The 21536-nt window shown below is 40.0% G+C and overlaps 2 protein-coding genes across 7 annotated transcripts in view; one reads left to right on the plus strand and one right to left on the minus strand.

Moving 5' to 3' along the window:
• Positions 1-9027: 9027 nt before the first annotated feature.
• METTL21C (methyltransferase like 21C) lies at positions 9028-17552 on the plus strand. Its single transcript, XM_030477564.1, is given in 8 exon segments — positions 9028-9046; positions 9201-9271; positions 9701-9743; positions 9746-9809; positions 13704-13867; positions 15012-15154; positions 16742-16859; positions 17134-17552. Coding segments are annotated over 8 exon segments (1017 nt in total). The 3' UTR covers positions 17529-17552.
• An 805-nt stretch (positions 17553-18357) lies between these two features.
• TPP2 (tripeptidyl peptidase 2) overlaps positions 18358-21536 on the minus strand; it is a 51853-nt gene continuing 48674 nt past the window's right edge. For 5 of the 6 annotated variants that reach the window (XM_030473519.1, XM_030473511.1, XM_030473527.1 and 2 more), the window contains 2 exons: positions 19436-19555; positions 18358-18806 (listed from right to left, as the gene is read on the minus strand). In XM_030473519.1, the coding sequence (XP_030329379.1) occupies positions 18717-18806; positions 19436-19555 (210 nt within the window). In that variant the 3' untranslated portion in view covers positions 18358-18716. Of the gene's footprint in view, positions 18807-19435; positions 19556-21405; positions 21497-21536 lie in introns of all 6 variants that reach the window. The other variant, XR_003989660.1, reaches the window with a different exon arrangement.

A 21536-nucleotide genomic window follows, 5' to 3' on the forward strand; every position in this document is an offset into this window, starting at 1 on the left:
AAGATTTGTGAATGGTGCAGGTAGTAATATACTCACATCATACATGTGACACATTTAAAACCAAAGCTTCGTTAAGAGCTCCTCTGATACACCATTGAATGTGTCTCTACTTACTTCTCTGAGCTCCTGGCTACGTGACATTCACCATTCCACGGCCCTGAGCTCCACTTGAAGTTGTGGGTTGCATGTCACAAAACCTGCCTTCCTTTTAGAAGGACTCATTCATTCCCAACTGGAAAATCTTCCACAAGATGGTGCAAGGGCAACAAATTACTGTAGTCCACATGACAGCTTTTAGCCCCAGATGTGTTTGGCACTTCTTTTCCTCAGCACTTGTAAATCAATAGATTACGTGACACGAACAAGTTTAGAAGAAAGATGAAGCACAGGACTTCACCCATGGTGAGTACCACAAAGATCCTGTAGCATCACATGAATTATATTTATGTGGGTCTGGTCATCCCAGTTTAACCTTTGAACTTTTGGACATATAGGCTTGCCTTGGTCACCTAGTTACTTCAACAAGCAAAGCTCAATCATTTACTTTGGAGATTGGATCTAAGATCATAGGTGTCTCACATGTCTGTTCCGCAATTAATCCCATTAGCTGAAAAACAACCATGAAAAAAAGCAGCTCATTGCACGTTAGCCTTCTGGGAAAATGCTAATGATAGTAACATTACACTCAGAAGTTGGAGGACTCATTTCCACAGGGAATTCGTAGGTGCAGATATGTTCATGTACATGTAAACTAGCACTTCTTATTTTTTAATTATACCAGAGTTGCTTTCAAGTTCATGAACATGCAGGATGAAATAAACTTCCCTCTGGAAGGTCTAGCACAAACTCAGCATTTAAGCCTTATTAAAGTCCTATTTTGAGAGCTTAGGTAGTATTAAATGTTGCAGGAGCATCATGCCAAGTCTCTGCAAGGGGAGTCGGTAGAGTTTGTTCACTGTGAAGTAATGCTTGTGTTAATAGTTACAGGTAGGGTGACTGGGAATCCGTGCCTGGAAGACCTGTGATCTTGCTGATTTTGGTGCCCTCTCTGGCATCCTGTGAAAAATCTCACATGACAGCTTTGGGGGCAGCTGGATCCCTTGCTGGTCAGCTGCTCCCTTCAGATAATTCTTCCTCGGATATCCCCTGGATGACAGAAATCCCCATCAAAACCCCTGTCAGGAGGAAAAGAGCAGTGGTGGTGTGAAAACAGCCTGAGATATGTCTGTAATGCTCTCGTTTCAGATAAGCTCATCAACACCACTTCTAGCTCAGTAGCATCAAACCAGTAAAACATCACGGCATGGAGCTCAGCTTGAGGTGTTTTGTTTGTAGCGGAGTAGGGTTTGAAGCCTTGACTGGACCCGGTGCTGCTGCTCTTTTCACCCTCTCACACAGGTTCAGGGTGTCCCTGCCTCAGCAAGCTGCAGTTCCTCCCTTCACCTCAGGAGATTGCCAGAAGCCTGTGACAACCTCCATCATGGCTATGCCCAGGTGTCCCCCCAGGCAGCACAGAGGTACCCACAGGAGCCTGACTGGGTCATACCCCACAGGTCCCCTTCCCTGGAAGGATTCTCCTTTTCTGGGCAATTGAGCACCACCATCTGTCCTCATCAGCCCAAAGTGCTGTGAGGAACCTCTTGGTGGCAGGTGGTGCCTAGAGGCCTCCGGGGTGAGCTGTGGGGGAAGAGGTGGTGCCTGGTTTTGTCTTTGTTTCATTTGCTGGGTAGGAAGGATGCTCTGCCTGCACCCTCCTGTGGCTGGGCAGCGAGGACAGCAGAGGGGCTGTGACCAGAACTGAAGTCCTGCTGCTGAAGCACATCTTTAAAGGTTCATCTTTACATTGTCTTCTGAAGTCACAAGCATATAGTTCAGCCCCTGCTACGAGACAAGATGTCCATGTCCCATTGGAAGGTGGGAATGTGAGGTTACGCTCCCTTTAACTTTGCTCTTTTCCCCCATCAGTGTCTGCCCTCCTCCTACTTTTCCCCATATTCTTCCAGTGATTGCTTTACAATACTCCTGTAGAAAGTCTTGCTGCATTCAGGGAACTGAATGGGCAAAAATAAAATTATTCCCTGTTTTGCCCCTATAGGGTTAATTTCTGGCCACTCTGTTTTCTGCATCAGCTTCCTGAAGGTGGCACTTTGCCATCTCATTGCTGTAGCTGCAAAGGGACAGCACAGCCTCTGTCAGCCTTGAGGAGCACATCTCAAGACAGAGCATCTCCCAGTTCGTCCTGGGGTGAGAGAAGGAACCACAGCTTGCTGAGGCAAGGACACCCAAACCTCTGTGAGAGAGTGAAGAGGGCAGCTGTGTCTGTAGGTACACACGGCAGATGTTCTTTCCTTGCTGCTTGTTATGGAAAGTTGGGAAGTAGAGTGTCCCCAGGGTATTTTTGACCATGAAGGCCTTCTTGCTCACCAGTAACCTAATCCCCCCAGAGGCAGGGGGTTCCAAAATACTGATGTGTAGAGGGTAATGCCTGGTGCCATTCTTTGCATCAGTCTTTTTAACTCACATAATAGCTTGCCACAGGCTCCGAAAACTGCAAGCATAAACCATGCCAATGGATATGTAAAATGAACAGCATAAAAATGGAGAAAGGTAAATTGTGCTTCTGGAACTTAGGGAGGTCTCAGATTTTGATCAATCTAACTAAAGTTAGTGCTAGCCAGTTTAATTTCCCCACTCTCATACATTAGCAAAATGTCTCTATGTATAATATCCTTTGTACTTTGGAAGAACAGCTACACATTAAAAGAATCCCTCATTTTCAGTATAATGGAAACACATCTCACAGTGATTTATTTATTTCACAGTAAAAAACCCCTCTCTCCCAGGCACACAAACCTCCCAGCTTACGGAAGGGCAGAATCTGTTTTTCCCCTTGGTTGCAGAGCTCATTTTTTCCTGTGAACTGGATGCTAACAGCTCTGACACTATGACAGATATCAGAGGCGGCTCTGGCACCATCCCGGCGGATCCGTAGTTGAGGCAACAGCAGGGCTGTGGCGTGTGCTCCTGACTCCAGGTTTCAGTTGCCCGGGGAAGGACCATGCCAGGGTATTTCCTCTTTCCTCAGAGGTGTGGGGAGCACAGTCGGAGCTCGCTGGCCTGGCGGTGCTTGGCTGTGCCCAGTGCCCAGCTTCAGTGTATCTCCCAGTGCTACAGGGATCCAGCAGCAGAGTTAAGGATCCAGATGAGTTCAAGGGTGCTGGGAGTGATGTGTTCACCTGGGTTCAAAAAGCTCACTGCATGTCTGTGAATAGATGCATGTCAAAGGCTTTGCGAGGTCTCTTTTTCAAGAAATGTGTGTGTGTATGTAGAGTCCATGTACACACATATGAATATACATATTCCAATCTAAACATGATTTCTCTTAGGTGTATGTGTAGTCAGGAGCGTTGAATGGAATAGCGGGGGTGTTGCAGGGGGGTTATACATCTTAAGTGCACTGAGACAAGGGAACAGATTATTCCCAACACTTTGAGGATCCTTCAGCATAGGAAAGTCAAAGGATTTTAGGAAAAAAGTTGCTGGGGGAGGCTGGGAAGCTCCAGGGTGCAGGAATAATTACTTGTGAAGAGTTGCATCCTCTGATAGAAATAAACATCCCAGGCTCTTTTAAAATAAGAAGTAATCTTATGAAGACCCCTAAATGCACCTGCAGCTTATTAAGCAGCTGCTTTCCAGGCCATATATAGCTGAAGAAGAGATTACTTACATCCACATCAGGTCCAAAGGAGTTTGCTTCTGGGGACCAAGGTGAAGCATAAGCTCTTAAGCACATCGTTAACTTGAGCATGCTTGCGGTGGCAGGGAGCTGCTGGCCAACTTCACTGAGGGTGTCCACTTCTTGATGTGGAGATGGGTGAGCAGGTTGGTGCTTCTCTGCCAAGCTCCCTAAGCTGACTTGCTGGTTGCTCCTGTCCTGGAGAACCCCTCAATGTGCTGGGAACTAGCTCAGGGGCCCGTGCAGGCTCAACCCATGGAGGGTTGAGTAGGTTGGACCTAGGATTGAGTAATGGGCGCTGTGAATCTTGACTCATGCCTTGTATGAAACTAAGTCTGAGCTAACTAGTCCTTGAAGACAGCAGGTCAGAAATGCCCTGTCTGGCTCTGGGTGGCTTGGCAGGAGACCAGGACCAGGACAGCTCACCTCTCCCCAACTGTGCTTGGGCAGCTCCTCACCTAGCACACGCAGGGAGGTTTGTGTTAGCTGGCTTGAACCCCATCAGGGTGTTCCCCTGCCCAACCCTGCCTTGTCTGCTGAGGGGTGGTGGAGGAAGTATTTCCTGAATGCTTTTTCCTGATTTATTTTGGCTCCACCAAAGGATTTATGTTCAGCTCCCATCATCGTTCCTCTGGATTAATCATGTTCCTCTGGGTTAATAACTGGAGCAGGTTCCCCCCACCTTTGCTGGGAACCGTTTGGGTTAACCCCACGTGCTCAACCACGTCAGCTCTGGCAGCAAGGGCAGAGCCTGTGGGGTCATAGCCTCATCCCTCGTATCACCAATGGGGACACCAAGCAAGACAGCCCCTGGCCTTTGCTTCTCTTCTGTCCCAGCTTTTAGCAATGCTGTAGAACCCAAATTATATCAAAGGGCCCTTTCTGGAGATGGGACACTGGTTGTTTAAATGTTTCTGGTAAATTTGTAAGAACTGGTACTCACAATGGAAAAAATGAATGCCACATTTATAGTCAGAGATCAGAGCAATGGAACAAGCTCAGAAGCTCTCAGTAAACAATCCTCAGCCCAGTGTTATAATTAGTATTATATATATAACATAAACACTTTTACATATGTTATTTATCATTATTTTCCTCTTATACTTAACAGTTTCTGATTTTCCCTCCTCTGGAAGAGCAGGCTGTCGCTATCATGCCATCTTTATGATTTCTAACTTGGCTTCCGCGATGAAATAGAAAACCAGTCCTCACTTTGCAAACATGTGGTCATGCTTCTTAAATGAAACAGTGTGATGCTCAGAGTATCGAGGCTGTAATTCAAGTTGCTGGTCACAAACTGCCAAAGTAATTTTTCTTTCAGGATATTGCCTTGCACTGAACCTGAAGATTGACTTACAATCTGTTTCACCATGCGGAGTATCTGTTACTGTTAGGGAGAGTGATTAGCAAACACTGGCAAGGCATTCTGCTAAATAACGTGTCACTATTACTCACTGGTGAATTTAAATGAAAAGATAAATACTAAACGCAAGCAGCTGAGCTGTGTGCATGTTTCTCCTCTGTTGTTTTTAATGAATTTATTAATAGCAGATAAGATTTTTTTATGTTTTGTGAGCTGTCATTTAAAACCAACAAATCAAAGATCCTTCCTAAAGGAGCTTCTGAGCATAGAAGCTGGTCTTCTATTCAGCATAGCCAGATGTTACATTAGAAGTGCAGAAGTAAACGTTTAAAACTATGAGGTAACTAGTCCGTTCACAGAGATTGTCCCCTTCAACTGAGGCTGTATTTGTTTCATCAATCATTTAAAACATTGAAATTGCAATTTTTTAAATGGATTTTATGCTGGTTTGGCTACTTCGAGTTGACTCTGGTGGCTTTGGCTATTGCTGTCCTAGTCCCAGATAGCAGCTGACTGAAAAGAGCTGTGGTACCGCGCTTGAAATAGTCATGCCAGCATTGCTCTTTGAAGATGCACTTCATGCCAAGAACTAAGGCAATGACTGACTGGTCCCAGATTCTCCATTCCGACGAAATATTTTCCTAGTCAGACACCACACAAACCGGTGATACAGCTTCCTACAGAAAAGAGTGGCAGATGCCACAGAGAATGCTCTTAGACAAGTTTTCTTGCTTTCACAGGTGTACTACAGCATGTGAGGCTCATTAGATGGTGGCCTTTAGAAAAGAGCCCTTAGCACTTCGGCGTTGAAGGGGAGGGCTTGAAATGATGCACTAGCTTGAATGTGCATGGGGCAGTTGACAAGAAACAGTGGAGGCAACCTTACTCTCATTAGCAACATCTTAAACCATGGAGAATGTCCTTTCTCATGTTTCCTGCACAGATGCTGGAGATAATTCTGAGTCTATAAAACTCTGCTGGATATATATATGCTGGATATATTTGCAGGACCTCATTCTGGGTTTAAGGAGTGAGTACATTCTTGTCCGGTCTTCAGACTGATGCAGTTTGGAAAAAACAACCCATGCCAAAGTGAGGAGCTTCTGTCCATGCGATCCTCTGAGAGCACAGATGTCTGCACCATCTGCACCCACTAAGGGGGTCACATACACACTTTACAGTTTAGAAACAGTTCTAAAATTCAGTGGGGGTAGGAGCAGAGTAGTTTCTGTCCACCTATGCCATTTATTTATTCTTTTTAAATGAGCATTTGCCCTGCAAGCTTGCTAAGAAGCACAATTTAACTCAGAGGACACTTGACACTTACTGTTCCCTGTGAAACGTGCTGGCTCATATGGGGTTGGAGCGACTTCTTGCTGTCTAAGTCTCAGTCTAGCGAGGCACCAAGTGATACTACTTGTCACCAAGTGGTATCACTTGGTGACAAGTGCCACCAAATAAGGTGGCAAGTAACCCCAGCTCACACTCAAATGCATTTGCAGTTGTCATTCAGTAAAGTGCTTACATGCATTTTTCAATTTAATCTTATTATATATAATGGGATATGGAATGTTCTTAGTGACTGTGCTACAGCTGAATGATCTTATGACTTGGAGCTTCAACCAGAGGCTGTACAAAACCAAACTGTGCAAATCTCCTCTCACGCTGGCACTCAGGCCTTGCCTCTGCAATCTGCTGCCCATCACAGGCCTCTCTAAAATGAAGACTGCACCTCCTTGGGCGCCTCAACAAGCAGCCTAGGCACACATTTGCCAGGAGTGGTTTAGATATAGTTGCTCCTGCCTTGGGCTGGAAGAATAGCCTTCTACAAGCAATTGCAACCCCAGTTTCTGAGACTTCATGCTACCTGATGTTTAGACTATTACATGGATGACAAATACAGCTACTAGTTAGCAGTCAAAATTAAAACCAATGTCAGATTTACTGGCCCACTGTTCCCTAGGTCCCCCCCTCTGAAATATGCCACACATTTGTACCATTTCTTGTGCTTGGATATCAAGTCTACTTTCAGCAGCAGCACCATGCTCTGGTTTGGAGCTGGTAATTTCACTGCAGAGTTCTGGGTAATTACCATCCAATCCTGGCAATTTGTGACTTTTAATTTAATTGATAAGAATATATTTTAACCTCTCTGGTTTAACTGAGCTGGGTTGTTCAGTATGAAGAAGAGAAGGCTCTGGGAAGACCTTCTAGTAGCCTTCCACTACCTGAAGAGGTCCTACAAGAAAGCTGGAGAGGGACTTTTTACAGGAGCATGTAGTGATAGGACAAGGGGGAATGGCTTTAAAAAGGGTAGATTTAGATTAAACATTAAGGAAGAAGTTCTTCACTATGAAGATGATGAAGCACCGGCACAGGTTGCCCAGAGAAGCTGTGGCTGCCCCACCCCTGGCAGTGTTCAAGGCCAGGTTGGACGGGGCTTGGAGCAACCTGGTCTAGTGGAAGGTGTCTCTGCCTGTGGCAGTGGGGGTTGGAACTAGATGAGCTTTAAGGTCCCTTCCAACCCAAACCAGTCTATGATGATTCTATGAATTCTGCCTTCTTTTGGCACAAATCTGGCAGACTTTTTGTTCCCAGTGGGTTCAGAGAAGACCTTAACATTTTAATGCCTATTTCTCACAATCTTTTAACTAAAGTTTTCACAGTTTTAAATAATTTTACACTGAACAGCAGAGGAACTTTTACATTTGTTTTAAATTTAAATCACTAATCTATAATCCAATAATACAAATATGATTCTACTTGGCCTACACACTGCAGAGGATGCTACTGCTGAGTTCAGTGACAGGTAGAGTTAGGAAGAATACTCTTCCCAGATTTCCTGCTAGTTTGATAGCATTAAAGAGGAAAAACAACCACATCACCAATTGGTTTAGTATAACCAGACTTAATTCCATGGGGCTACACCTCCAGACAACACTTATTTTCAATGTTAAACAAGAAATGCTTGGAGACAGACTGTAGCGCAAGAAGCATTTATACAAATTATAGAGTAAATATATGTCAACAGCAGCTACATTCCAGACTATCAGTGTTGACTGCTATATCGCTTACAAACAAGAAATGAAGCCATACCTACATGACTTATAAGCAAGCTGTAACATTGGCTCTACAGTTGCCATCCTTTTCAGCTGCTTACACGAGAGACAATATACAGTAAACCAGTTCTTCTGATTTGATTTAAAAAATAAACTGTTTATGTTCAGCATCAATCCCATTGCCAAAGCTTAGGACAGAACTTCACCAGCAGCACCAGTCTGAGCTACATTCACTCCTGATGACGAATACAATAAATATGACAGTTGGAATGTGCTGGCTAAAAAGACCACGTCTTTAAAAAAGGTATGGCAGTCATTCCAACAGCAGCGTATCTCCTTGTTTTCTTTCTAATAACAGCTACTGACCTAGCTCAGGACCGCTCATTTGCACTACGTGTAAAGTCAGGCAGGTCTGTGAAATGCAATGTTTACAGTATCAGCTTAATACAGTTAATATCTTAATACTAGGCCCCAGTATAAAAAAAAGTGTCTTTCAGCTATCACATTTCAGAGGAAAGAAACACTTGAATGAGCAGCCAAGTGTTTCCTGTGTTTGGTGACTACTAGAGACACGCAGCAGCTAATATGTGTAATACACAGTGCCAGTGACGGAAAAAGCTCAGTTTTTCCTTTGCTGCTCCTCAAGAAAGCATTACCTGAATTCAAAAGCTGTCCATCCAAAGATGCAAATGCCTACAAATTGAGTGAAAGAATCTACATCCCACCCCCATTTCTATTGCCAATCTTCAGTTGTTCATTAATTAGCAGGGAGTTGTTTTCTAGCTTTATGACTTTCAAAGTTCCTTTAAATTCTTCTACCCTCAGTTCAATTTCTTTCTACAGAGTCTTTTGCAAGAAGGAGAAGAACAATGGAAGGGCAGCAACATGGTAAATGCATATAAAACTCTCAAATTCTTGAGACACGTAAGAAATACATATTTGGTTTATCTCCCAAATCTGTAATACCCATCTGTTTCAAAACAAGGAACTGTGAGATTTTCTGATGAAAGTGTGATTTTCATGTTTGCACTCTCTCTTTCAGCAGATACAACGTTTCCTGTGGTTATGACCTGCTCTAAAGACGACAGGGAAGCTGTTGATTTCCTCAGGACCGTCAGTTCTCTGTGCTCTCCATGACTCAGTGCTGAGGGAGTGAAGGGGAGGGAAGGGGACACCCAGAGCTTCCCCAGCCAGGCGCTCAGCAGGGCAAGGAAGACTTGACCTTTCCCTGGCAGTAGGAGCTTGAACTTTTCTCTGTGTTTGGGCTGGTGGCCAGGTGTCCACACACGTTATTTATGTGGTAGTTTGCCCACAAGTAAGTTGCTTGTTTGGGTCAGCACTGCAGACCACAAGGCAAAAGCAGGGAACACTTAATCTGCAGTAACAGAACAAGAGGTTGGAGGCAGCTGAGATTTTATTTCTGAAGATTGGTTCTCTTGTGAATTTAAAGCCTAAGAGCATTTTTCCACATTCAAATGTGGAAGTGTTTAGCATACCACAGTAAGTTCTTCAAGCACTGCCTGGTAATGTTACTCTAAATAGCCTGCAATCCGACTGGGTGGAGCTGAGAGTTACTCCTTCCAGGTAGTATAAAAACCTCTGGAGCATGCATCTGCCCACAGGAACCCTCCAGTGCCCTCCATCACAGCAGGTACCTACAACAGCTGTCCAGCTAACCTCTCTGACATGCCTTTGTGTTCTCTGCTAACTAACAATGGAAATAATATTTGTCTGAATTCTTGTATTCCAGGTCAGCTCTTGCTAGCCAATGAAACCCAGCTTACCTAACCCCTGCTATTCGTGAGGAGTGACTGTCACTGCTGCTTTTCAGTATGTGGACGCATTTACCTTGTGGACTCAAATAGCATATAGGTTTATTATAGTGATGTATCTAGCACTGACATTTCCTTTAGTTCTTAGCATTTATATTATTATTTATTTACTGCATGATAACATGAGAAAATTGCGTGAGCTCTAGGAAATACAGTTGTTGGCGCATGGTATGAGTGTACAGCTAACCCTATCTCGCAAAGCACACGCTGCAATTGCATTTCCCATGAGAGCAAATAGAATTGGCTTTTGCCCAAATAATTCAGACTAGAACAGACTATGCTGTGCATGTTTGTGCGGAAGTGAGAGAAACACATTTCAGCAGAGCTGTGGTTACAGCTGAAGACCTAGTGACACAGTACTGCTCACTAACCTACTTTTCTTTTGGACATGCAGCTAGATGTGAAAAGCTCTCTCCAAGCAATGGATTTTGGAAGTTTAAGTGGCACAAAGTTTATTTTATAAGGGATAAACTATTACCTTAATGTTTATCATCATCTCACAATTTGCCTTTCAGTGTTCAATTGCCTTGTTAATTTTACATGGCCTTATCGAATAGACATAATTTTGTGAATTATTCTTTCCTCCTTAGGTTCTGAAGAAATTGAATGTGATTTTGTAAGTTATTTTATTCACAACAGTTTAAGACTACTAATGAAGTCAATACTGGTTTAAAAACTTTGGAAAGCACAGAATTTAGATGATTATTTCCCATCAGGATCATTATGGAAAGAAGTCAGCTGCTAACATTGAGAAAGAGTTAACATTTTATAAGGGAACAGATTTTGGCTGCAATATTATTCAATCAAAATCCTTTTAGAGGTATAGCATTTGCAGTAAAATATGGATCAGAAAAATGTCAAAATAGTAAGAAATGTCAGTTTTTGCAATTCTGGAAGCACAGCAGCAACTTCACCATGTTACACGTGCTGCAAATACCACCTATTTGCAAATAGCTTACTCAACACTCTCTTGGGCCTGTAGTGTTCAGGTACGGTTTGTCATTTAAAATGATAAAATAAACCTGTGCATCATTAAGGCCAAGATACTAACATACTTGAATTCTTGAAATTAAAGACTAAATCTGTCCAGTAGTTTACTTTTAATTACATTTTATGAAACACAATTTAACAGTTATGGTGGTAGGATATGTATAAATAAATATATATATATATATATAACTCTTTCTGTTTAGCAAAAGCTACACCTGTGAGAAGATACTGATATTACTATAGCATCTAGAAGCCCCAGTTTCTAGATGCAGGGTTGTTGTTCCAGCAGGGCTGTTGGAACCAGATGATCTTTAAGGTCCCTTCCAACCAAAACTGTTCTATGATTTTTAAGAAGGAATTTAATAAAAACAGCAAAGTGTCTTCATAAATATTTAAGCAGATTCTATTTTAGAGGAGCTCATAGGACAAACCAGAAGAAAGCATAACAGTTTTTAGTTTGAAAGCGTAATAGAACATGTCTAATTGAACTTAGAATTCAGTCTGTACTGAGTGATCATAGAGTATATATATTATGGTTAGAGATGCAATTATATTTATTGCACATTCTTAACAGTGGATTAACAAATATATATTTATTAAGCATGTTTCCAACCTATTTTCTGGTAGTCACTGCTGCCCACAGCCAACTGAAATTTTGACAGAACTTGTCTAAGCAAGGAAAAAAAATACAGAAGTATCACTTTCTACCCAGACCCACAAACAGTTTACTCATTAAACAAGCCCTTCTGTTTTTTACATGAGACAAGGCAAAGTTTCCTCCTGCTATGTAATTTCAGGATTGGCTTTCCACTTAAACAGCACAAATTTCATGCTACAAAAGCCTTACCAAAACCTCAAAAATACAACCAAGCCCAAACCCCCAAATTTGAAAATGTAGTGCTTTGTGTGTTTAAACATGAAATGTTCAGAAGATTGGGTCTTCAAGTAAGTGTTTTCTGGCTGTAGCCATCACCACTTCTGACAGATTCTTCTCTCTCCATTATTCACCTTCCCAATTACACAGGTCTTGATGTATTTTCCTAGAGATTTCCTAAATCATGAACACAACCAGATTTTATTCTAGCTCAAGGCATAAAAAAGAGGCATTGCTGAAAACTGGAAGTATACTTTTGATTACCACTGCTGTTGTAAGGAGACACACTTTCATGTGTAAGACACGAACATGGATGCATTCACTCCTATGTCAGGGAATGCAGTAACTGCAGCATTAACTTCAGTCTCTTATCTACATCATCATGATACCTCAAATTATACAAAAGAGGTGCATAGCCAGAACTTGTTACTAGCAAGCTAGAGGCCCTCTGAGGAAAAAAAGGTATTTAAAAAAAATACATCTGCAAATATCAGTTTACTTTGAAGCACTCTCTTTTCTCAAACACTACAAAGCCACTGCCACAACTAAGCAAATGCAGTGTCAGGAGTTAGAACACAAATCCCATCCTTGTAAATAAATCCTGTCCTCATTCACCAATAAGGAATATATCAGGTATCAGCAGAACTGCAATGGTGTCAATATCACGTGTGTGAATAAACCACCCACACAAGTCAGCAGTCACTCTTGCTCCTTATAGAACTACCTGCGGGCACTGCTGAGCCTTGTGGCTGCTGCCAAACCTCTCCCCCTTCTGGCCAGGATATCCAGAACAGCCTCCCGCAATATGATCCAACCCAAATTATACAATGTTTTGGCTGCAGTGCATGTGGCTGGAGAGAGCAAACAAATGCGTCTTCTCAGGAATGAGCAGAATAAGGCAAACCATGGATAAAAACAGAGCACACTCCAGCCATCATGATATGTGGGAAGGGTGAACTTGTACAGCTTCTGGCCAGAGCAAGTTATGAACCATTTTTTTTCTCTTTATCTGTGTATATATCTACACATACTCACAGGTGCTATCACTGAAGAAAACTGTAGTTATGCTAGAGGTTTCACTGGCATATTTCTGCCCAGGCAAATTCAGACCCAGCCCTACTCCTGCTTTTACTGCTTGTTAGCTGAGTCAAGCAGTTCCTTAGGTTGGGTGCTGCCCTGCACACTGAAGATGCACACTCATTTGTAACAGACAAAGAGTTCTCCAAAAAAGCTTACTGATTCAAACTTCTCACCGCAATTATTTCCTGACTGCAATCTGCATGTTGAGCAGTTCACTACATTTTAGTGTAATTCAATTAGCTGTCCTGCAGGAAAAAAGCAGAGAAAGCAATTCTACACAAGAAGACAAAATTAAGAGCACTGGCTACAGCAAATGAATCAGTTTTATCGCAGGAATGCCAAGTCCTGAGTTCTTTGAGAAATGGTAAATCACACATATAAAGTCACAGGCGTTAAAAGACAGCTCATATTTCTCAGCTATTGCTTCAGCTGATAGGAGTACCATGCAAGTAGCTCATGTTTCAGACTGATTAGTGGCATCAATTCAGTGACATAATGCTACGATTTTGCATAAATGGTAAAACAAACATGATAAACACCATAAAATAAAAACTCTTGACAGTACTACTACATTACAGAAAGTGCTCGCAGCAAATTCCAGTGGAGTGGGGATGCCACCTCTCATCACGGCTTCCTGTCCCTTCCACCCATCATTGAAAAAAACCCCAAACCAAAGCCCACCCAAAGTACTCACTGTCTGCTTCCAGTTATACCTCATAAAGAGAGTGCCTGCAAGCTCTCACACATTATTTTCTCCCTTTCATTTCAGCTTTTTTGCCATGATATCTGCACAGCAGCCACCATTCCCCAACAAAATTCAAAGAGTAATGGACTGCCCAACTGAGGAAGAAGAAACCTGTGAAGAGCAGTATGGCTCTGAAAACTGCGCTTGCAGCTCCAACCATGCATCATCAACAGCAGAATCTCACTCAGGTTTAATCCAATTTAAATACTGCAATTGCTATGGCATACTAGCATTTCATACTTTAATTTTTCTGTTTTCAAACAGTAGATGTCACCATATCAGTCTTCCTTTTGATCTCTTTTTTTCCCCACCATTTCCCCTTATGTTTGCATTTACTATCAGACCAAATCTACAGAAAGGACTATCTCCATAATTAAGATGGATACCTAAAAAGGTCTCTGGATTTTAGACATCTGAGAATTATTTCTCAATTACAAAGATATGATTATAACATGCATTAATTGGGCTATCACTGTTGAAGCTGTGGTATTACACATTTCAACAGGCTAAACTGCTCAAACACCTACCAAGGATTCCAGGCAGGCATCAAGTAAAATCTGTGCAAGCCAGAGCAGAAGGTTTCTTTGAAGTTAATCATCTGTGCATCTCCTAACAGGCTTCTGCCAACAGTAAAGTCGTTCAGAACAGTGTCCTTGTTTTCAGTGAGATCAAACAGAGCAGTTCAGCAGGGCTCTCCCGAAAAATCTCACCTACAAGCCTATTTGGTGTAATAAGACAGCAGCAATAGCACTACTGTAGTACTGACTTGAAAAGCACTGTATATGTCAATGTGTACTTGGAGTATCTTACAGCCCTTCTTTTGTGGAAGAATAGTTCTTTAACCACAAAAAGGAGCTAGGTTTTTTCAGTGAAAGAGGTAAATCCTAATTCTTTTTCACAAAAGAAATTTCATGTTCTAGAGCTGTTGGCCCCACAAATGAAAACTACAGCACAAATCCCTGCATGGCATACTCTGGCATAGTATGAACTATGACATACCCCAAAATACAGGCCAATTTGCTCCTGAAAGTCTTTTAGAAGTTATTAGCAGATTTATGTATTTGAATCAGTAGATTTTTTCTAAAAGCCTCATTTCCATCTGTAAATTGCCTACTCAAACACTCAGACTGGCAGGAAATGACCATTTCTCCTTTCAGTCCCTGGCCAGACAGACCATCCACTTCTGGGCAACAACCAGTCTCAAAGCCAATGGCATGGCAGCTTTTCTAGCCCATATGCCTACGTACTATTTTTGCAAAATATGTTTACCTTTAACAAGCTTCATACCAACACCTGCATGTAACAACACAGATTTCATCTTTTCTCTCACAGATTCACCAGTAACTCTTAAAATACTACAGAGCTGGACTCCTAGAGTTTCGCACTACTTCGATAAAGAGCACTACACGTACGTTGGCCACCAGATCGTCATTCAGGAGTCTATAGAACACTTTGGAGCTGTGGTATGGCCGGGGGTAAGTACATGACAGAGAACCCAGAAAGCTGACACAACAGAAGAACAGACCACGACAGTGGCACACAAACATTAAGGAAGCTTTCTTAGAGGACACTTTGGACAGCAGAGGTTTCCCTATGCAGAACAAAGCTGTGAAGAACTTCAGCAGAAAGCTCTGCCTTATGCTAATTTGCCAGTTCATGCCAAAAATACTGTGGCATCTAAGTATTTGGGAATTGGATGCAGATACAGAAAAAAAAAATTAAGAAAGGGAACTTGGGAAGAAGTGTTCAGCTTTCTCCATGTTTCCAATTCACTGCTGGGAAGTAAACAATCAGCAGTACAAAAAGGAAGCTGAAAAAGAAAACTGAGAGATTAAATAAAGGAGGTTAAGAAAATTATATATGCTTCTTTTAAGGAGCAGGCTGGAACAGGTCCATTGCAGCATGGAAAACCATGCTTGCAAACAGTTGTTCTTCAGTCTTTGCTTCTCCTGCTCTTAAAACCAGAATTTTATGTGACCTGAGAAGACTGCCTTTGGGGTAAAAGAGGGTCAACTCATAAAGACATGAAAATTAGGATTTCAAAATTTTTCAGATCCACATTTATTGAAAAAGGTCACAGAAAATCGCAATTTCAAAACAATAGAGAAAAAGAAAGTGTATGGGTGAGTGAAACAGTATCTTCCTTTGAAATGACAGATCATCAGTTCTCACATTAATCAGGTGCCAGAATGCAAATGGTAAAACTTTCCAAGAAAATCGAGAGGTTGCACAAAGTGGACTGGTGATTCATTAGCTGTCAGCTTTCCCAGAACAGGTAGCCAGCGTTGCATTATGAAAAGCACAAGAGTTAAAACAGTAACACAACTCTAAGGAAGAGAAGCAAAGGGGGGAAGGTAGTTTCGTTGGCATTGATTTATGTTGTTTATAAAAAGCCAATTAATATCCTGTTGATAAGATTCTTACAAAGGTCTGATAAGCAATATTTACATACAGTGCTGGTTTTTGGTGTTTGGTTTTTTTTTTTTTAAAGCTTATACCATTATCCATAGACAAGTGTTGAGTTGGTAAATAACAAATCTTTAATATTTCCTTTGGGGAAAAAAAAAAAAAAGATTGGGAAAAAAAAAATTTGTTCTCAAAAAAATCTCTGCTGAAGCATGAATCTACTTTATCATAGTGATAATAAACCATAACATTTATGATAACAAAACAAGACATTGCAACATTTTTAAACATTTTTCAACAACATTTTTAAATGTTGTTGAACATCTTGTTTGGTGTTCTGACTGCATGGTTCTCATCTAAACACTGCCTACCTTAAGCTGTGAGAGGACTCACAGTGTATAGATGTGTGTAGCAAATCCATATTCCATAAACCTAGAACTAAAAATAAGCTGTTTACATTTTTTTTTTTTTAAATATAAAAAACCCCAGGACACATCATAATTCTTCCCGTATTACATTTTTATGTTACAGCCTTCAGTGTTTTTCATTGTATACAAAAAAACAAACCAAACCAACAAACCCTGTATAAAAACATCTACTGAATTTCTGTGCAACTTACCTGTTACCCTCATATGGATATGTGTTAACTGTTTTAGGCGCTGGCTTTATCTCAGTATCTGGAATCAAATCAAGAACAATTCAACCTCAAAGACAAAAAAGTTTTGGAAATTGGTGCTGGAACAGGCTTGGTTTCCATTGTGGCCTGCATCTTAGGTTAGTAAATTTGTATTTCCTTTTGCATTTCTTGTGATAGATGATCTAGATCTGCCACTGTCACTTTAAGGCAATAAAGCAACAGTTTAAGTAAACTTTGTTTGTCACTGCTTTTTTAAAAATGAAAAGTATTGTAAAACACTGTTTTGTTAAGAAAGAAACTACCCTAATTACTGGTGAGGGGGAAGCTGGGGAAGTTATGCAGATAAAGTTTTATATATGTTTATGTTCAACTACGTACCTATGAACTGAAACAAATTCATGTTTTCTTCAGGAGCTTATGTTACAGCTACTGATTTGCCTGAAGTTCTTGAAAATCTCTCATACAATATTTCAAAAAATACACAAAACATGAATATACACAAACCTGAAGTGAGAAAACTGGTATGGGGAGAAGGCCTCAATGAAGACTTTCCTCTATCAACTTACCATTATGATTTCATACTGGCAAGTGATGTTGTGTATCATCATGCAGCTTTGGAACCCCTGCTAGCAACAATGGTGTATTTTTGTAAGCCAGGAACAGTATTACTATGGGCAAATAAATTCAGATTCACTGCAGACTATGAATTTTTGGAAAAACTTGGCAATATATTTAACACAATGATTCTAGCAGAATTTCCAGAATCAGACGTCAAGCTGCTTAAAGTTACAGTAAGAGAGAATTAAACAGAAAACTATTACTAAGTTTGATTTAGTGTCAGCACCTTACAGTTTGGAATGCTTTGCAGCATTAGGGTGCACCTTCTGTGCATTTATGTTTGTAAATCTGCAACTGTATCCAAGTGTTGCATTTTAAGTTATGAAAAAACTGGCAAGACAAATGATAAAGCAGTTTGTCTCTGGTTGATACATGTGACCTGTCCAAACAGACCAATTTCACTCCACTGAAGGAACAATGTTATTAGCAACCGTTTGTAAAAAGTCTTTAACAGAAAGCATTGATCTTCTGGGATGCACTGAACTTTTGTTGTTTGTAAGGTGTTTTCTTTCAGCAAGATTCATTTATGTACTCTTTCAGAAACCAATGCAATTTTTAGCTTTATAATTTGTTTTTATTAATTATAAAATAATCTTTTAAAGTATCAGAGTGCACATGGTGTTTTTTGATCTTCAGCTTTGCACATTTATTCTGCTGTGGTTTACATTTTAAACATTATTAAACATATATGTATAGCTTTACAATACCTGATCGAGATTTAACTGTCTGGCACTTTTATACATGTATCAGCCTGTCCTGATACCCTGCTTCACGTGGACTTTTGAGTTTGCCTGAAATCACTCCAAAATGAAGATTTACAAGAGCACCTATGCATCAGCAATTCCGAGTTACACACTGTAACAGTTTGAGAGGTTGAATTATTCTTTAAAAAAATTAAATGTAAACTCTTGCAAACAATCCAGGTAATGATGTCCCATTACTTTAGTCTAATAAATAAGATTTTAGCTACTCCTGAAGTAGCTTTAAGGCCTTCATACAATTGAAATTAAGATCAAACATGTTAAAATTCAGTTTACTGTAAAAAATACAGAGCTTTTGCAGGTTTGAAGTTAAAAGTGACAGTTAAGAACCTAATATGCATGCAGTAAGACTTTCCAGCCTAATTCCAAATCCTTAAGTGTTGGCAGTTCTGGCACGACCATTGCCAGCAATGGGATGCACAATAAGGAAACTTCCTGATGACAGGAGTTAGGTTAACCGGTATTAAGCTGTACCCAGGTGCCTTTACTGATAAATACACACAATTTAATAATCAGCATTCAGTAATGAAAACATGCGTTCCAATAAAAAGTCAAACTTATCTTTTAATATCCTGACCCATATAAAATCACTTTAAGTTTACAATTGTTGGTTTTCTAGAATACACAATAATCAGGTGGATACATGACAGGAAGCCAGTTCTCAGTGAAAGTCGCACAATGAGTCCATCCAAGCAACTTCATTAGCTGAAGAAAAAAAAGCAAACATTAAAAACAGTGAGAAGCTCTAGGGTCTTACTCTTTTTAAAATCAAACACTGCATTGAAATCAACATCTTACTAAAGATGTCTATTATCAGAAAGCCAGCAGACTGGAAAACTGGTGATCTTTTACTTACTTGCTCCTGAAAGGGGAAAACCATTCTATATGATCTACAGTCTTTCAACTCAACGCACGAAAATTTTGTAACTAAGAGTTACAGTAATTCCCATTAATTTGCCACCTATGTTCTACTAGCAATAATTGTGATTAATAGTAGTAAAAATAACAGTGGTTAAACAGCAACATAATGGGATTTTAAATATGCAGAAAATCTTCGGCTAAGTTGTCTCTACTGTCTTTATGCCCCAAAGCAGGCTTGAGAATGTAAATCTGCTAAAAATGACAGTTACTCACAAAGTAGCTATTCCAGAAAAAGAAAGAAGAAATCGCTATTAAAAATGGAGGCCAAGCCACAAAAGCCTGGATAAAGTTAAAATTTAAAGCTATATTTAGTGAGTTCTACAATGTACCAAAAATTCAAAAAGACTTGTATCTTACTTTAAAAAGCTTACTCAGCATGAACATAGTGCATTACTTTACCAAATACACCTTACCTGGATGCAGTTTTTCAAGTTGTCCTTCGTTGGCTTCTCTTCTGCAAGTTTTGTGGCAAACTTGAGACCTCTTCCATACATTTTATTTACCAATGCGTGTTTATAGGCAAAAGTCAAAACCTACAATGTGAAAACAAAAATAAATCAGATATTTTAATATTTTAATCTTCGCAGGCTTAACAAGTAATAGCAGATTCTGTTCAGGTAGCAGAAGTGATTTAAACAAAGTACAACATTTACACAAGATAGTTTGCATTTTTCTTTGCAGTAAAACAGACGATTCACAGTAGTAATTATAAACATGAACTTTCTAGAGACTATTTCTGACTTCATGAACATACTTGACTTCAGAACATCTTATGTAACACAGATGTCACTATTCTAATTCTTTATTCATCACATTTCTACCTTCTTTGGATTTTCATTCTCTAGATGCAACTGTATGGTATTACAGAAAAAAAGAAAATATCAGGAACCAGGCAGGTATATCTCTGACCCACAGAAACAAAGACCCAGCTGAGAATTTTGATTCCTAGTAAATCACAAACTTACTGTAGAAACAAGTATGAACGTACATAGTGAATGATACACACACGCACACAGAAATGCACATAACTATAAACAAGCAATGAAGACAGGTAAGCATGAAGACAAGCCTCAGGTTTGGGGTCAGCTCCTCACTATTGGTAATTTAATAAGAAGAGATTATGAAAAAAGCTTCCTTTTGATAACATTGATTCTAGAGACAGCTTACAATATTCATCAATGCTATAATTAACATGTGCAAATAAATGTGTCTATTTAAGACTTACTGTAAAATAAATCAGGTTCTTAATACCCAAACACTGACAGTGTTCAGGGTATTGCAAGATAGTTCATACCACTTCACCAGTTACAGCACTAAGAATTAGTGCAATCAAGACATGGCTTCACATATTCACTTTGGAACACTGTCATGTTCCACTGTCCGAAACCAGGACAAACACTCATAGTAAGTACGTTTTTTTTATTTTTTTACTGAAGAGTGACATACCAGCAAAGTTGGTTAATATGGTGGTGTTGGTGTTTTTGGCGTTGTTGGCAAAGTTTATGAAATCTCATATTAGTTTGCTACTCATTTCCCCTCACTCATTATATTTTTCCTTTCCTCTGACACCTCAAACAAAAGTTACATTTTCCCAATGCCCACTTAAAATACCCCTTTAAGAAAAGCTAACAAACACACTTCAAGGATGTTCAGAAATAAACATTTTGTACTAAAGCAAAATAAAAAAAAATCATAAGAATCTAAAACATTAAGGAATCTGAGATCTGAATCCTGCAAGGATTGAAGAACCTGCTAATTTTATCTGCCTGAACACTGCCATTGAATGTTAATCACATGCACAGGGCTTTGCAGGATCAATACTTAAAAGACTGAGCTAAAAAATAAAAAAATAAAAAAAAAATAAAAAAATAACAACCTTAATTATCAAGCAAGTAAAGGTGTAATTCTGAAGCTCTAAAGTATATGTCAAGCACTTTGAGTTGCTCATTCTTCTTATGTCTTCAAGTACTTTTTTGTTGTGTTTGAGGTGTTCACACTTAAGGTGTCATAGCTTAAAACACACATATATGCAACAATGAGCATACAGCACCATTCACATAGAGATTTTCCAAATATTGCTATTGGAAAAATACTTTGCATGCTGTGTTCTCCATCCAATTATTTTGGATATTTTCTTAAAGCAAAACACATTAGCAAACACTTTTGAACAACTGCTCAGTGGATTCATAAGCAGCTTTAGTTTGTTAAACTAAGCTTATAAAGAAAATAATAATTCCCTTCTGTAAAAGATGATAGAACCACAAAACAAAAACATAACAAATAAAAAAAAGTAAAATGAAAAATGCGTTTGAGCTCTCAGCAAATATAACATATCGGAGGCTATCCAGAAATAATGTCACTGCTCTATTAAGAAAGCTCTTACCTGACCCTGTAAGTTTTGAATGGTTATTGAACATCAGTGATAAAGGCAGGAGGAAAGCCACTTGACAGCATTTCTTTCGTAACAGGGCTTCCTAGAGTTTTTGTGGCAAGAAAACAAAGCATTTTACGAAA

The sequence above is a fragment of the Strigops habroptila genome, chromosome 2 (genome assembly GCF_004027225.2).
Source record: "Strigops habroptila isolate Jane chromosome 2, bStrHab1.2.pri, whole genome shotgun sequence".
NCBI lineage: Eukaryota > Metazoa > Chordata > Aves > Psittaciformes > Psittacidae > Strigops > Strigops habroptila.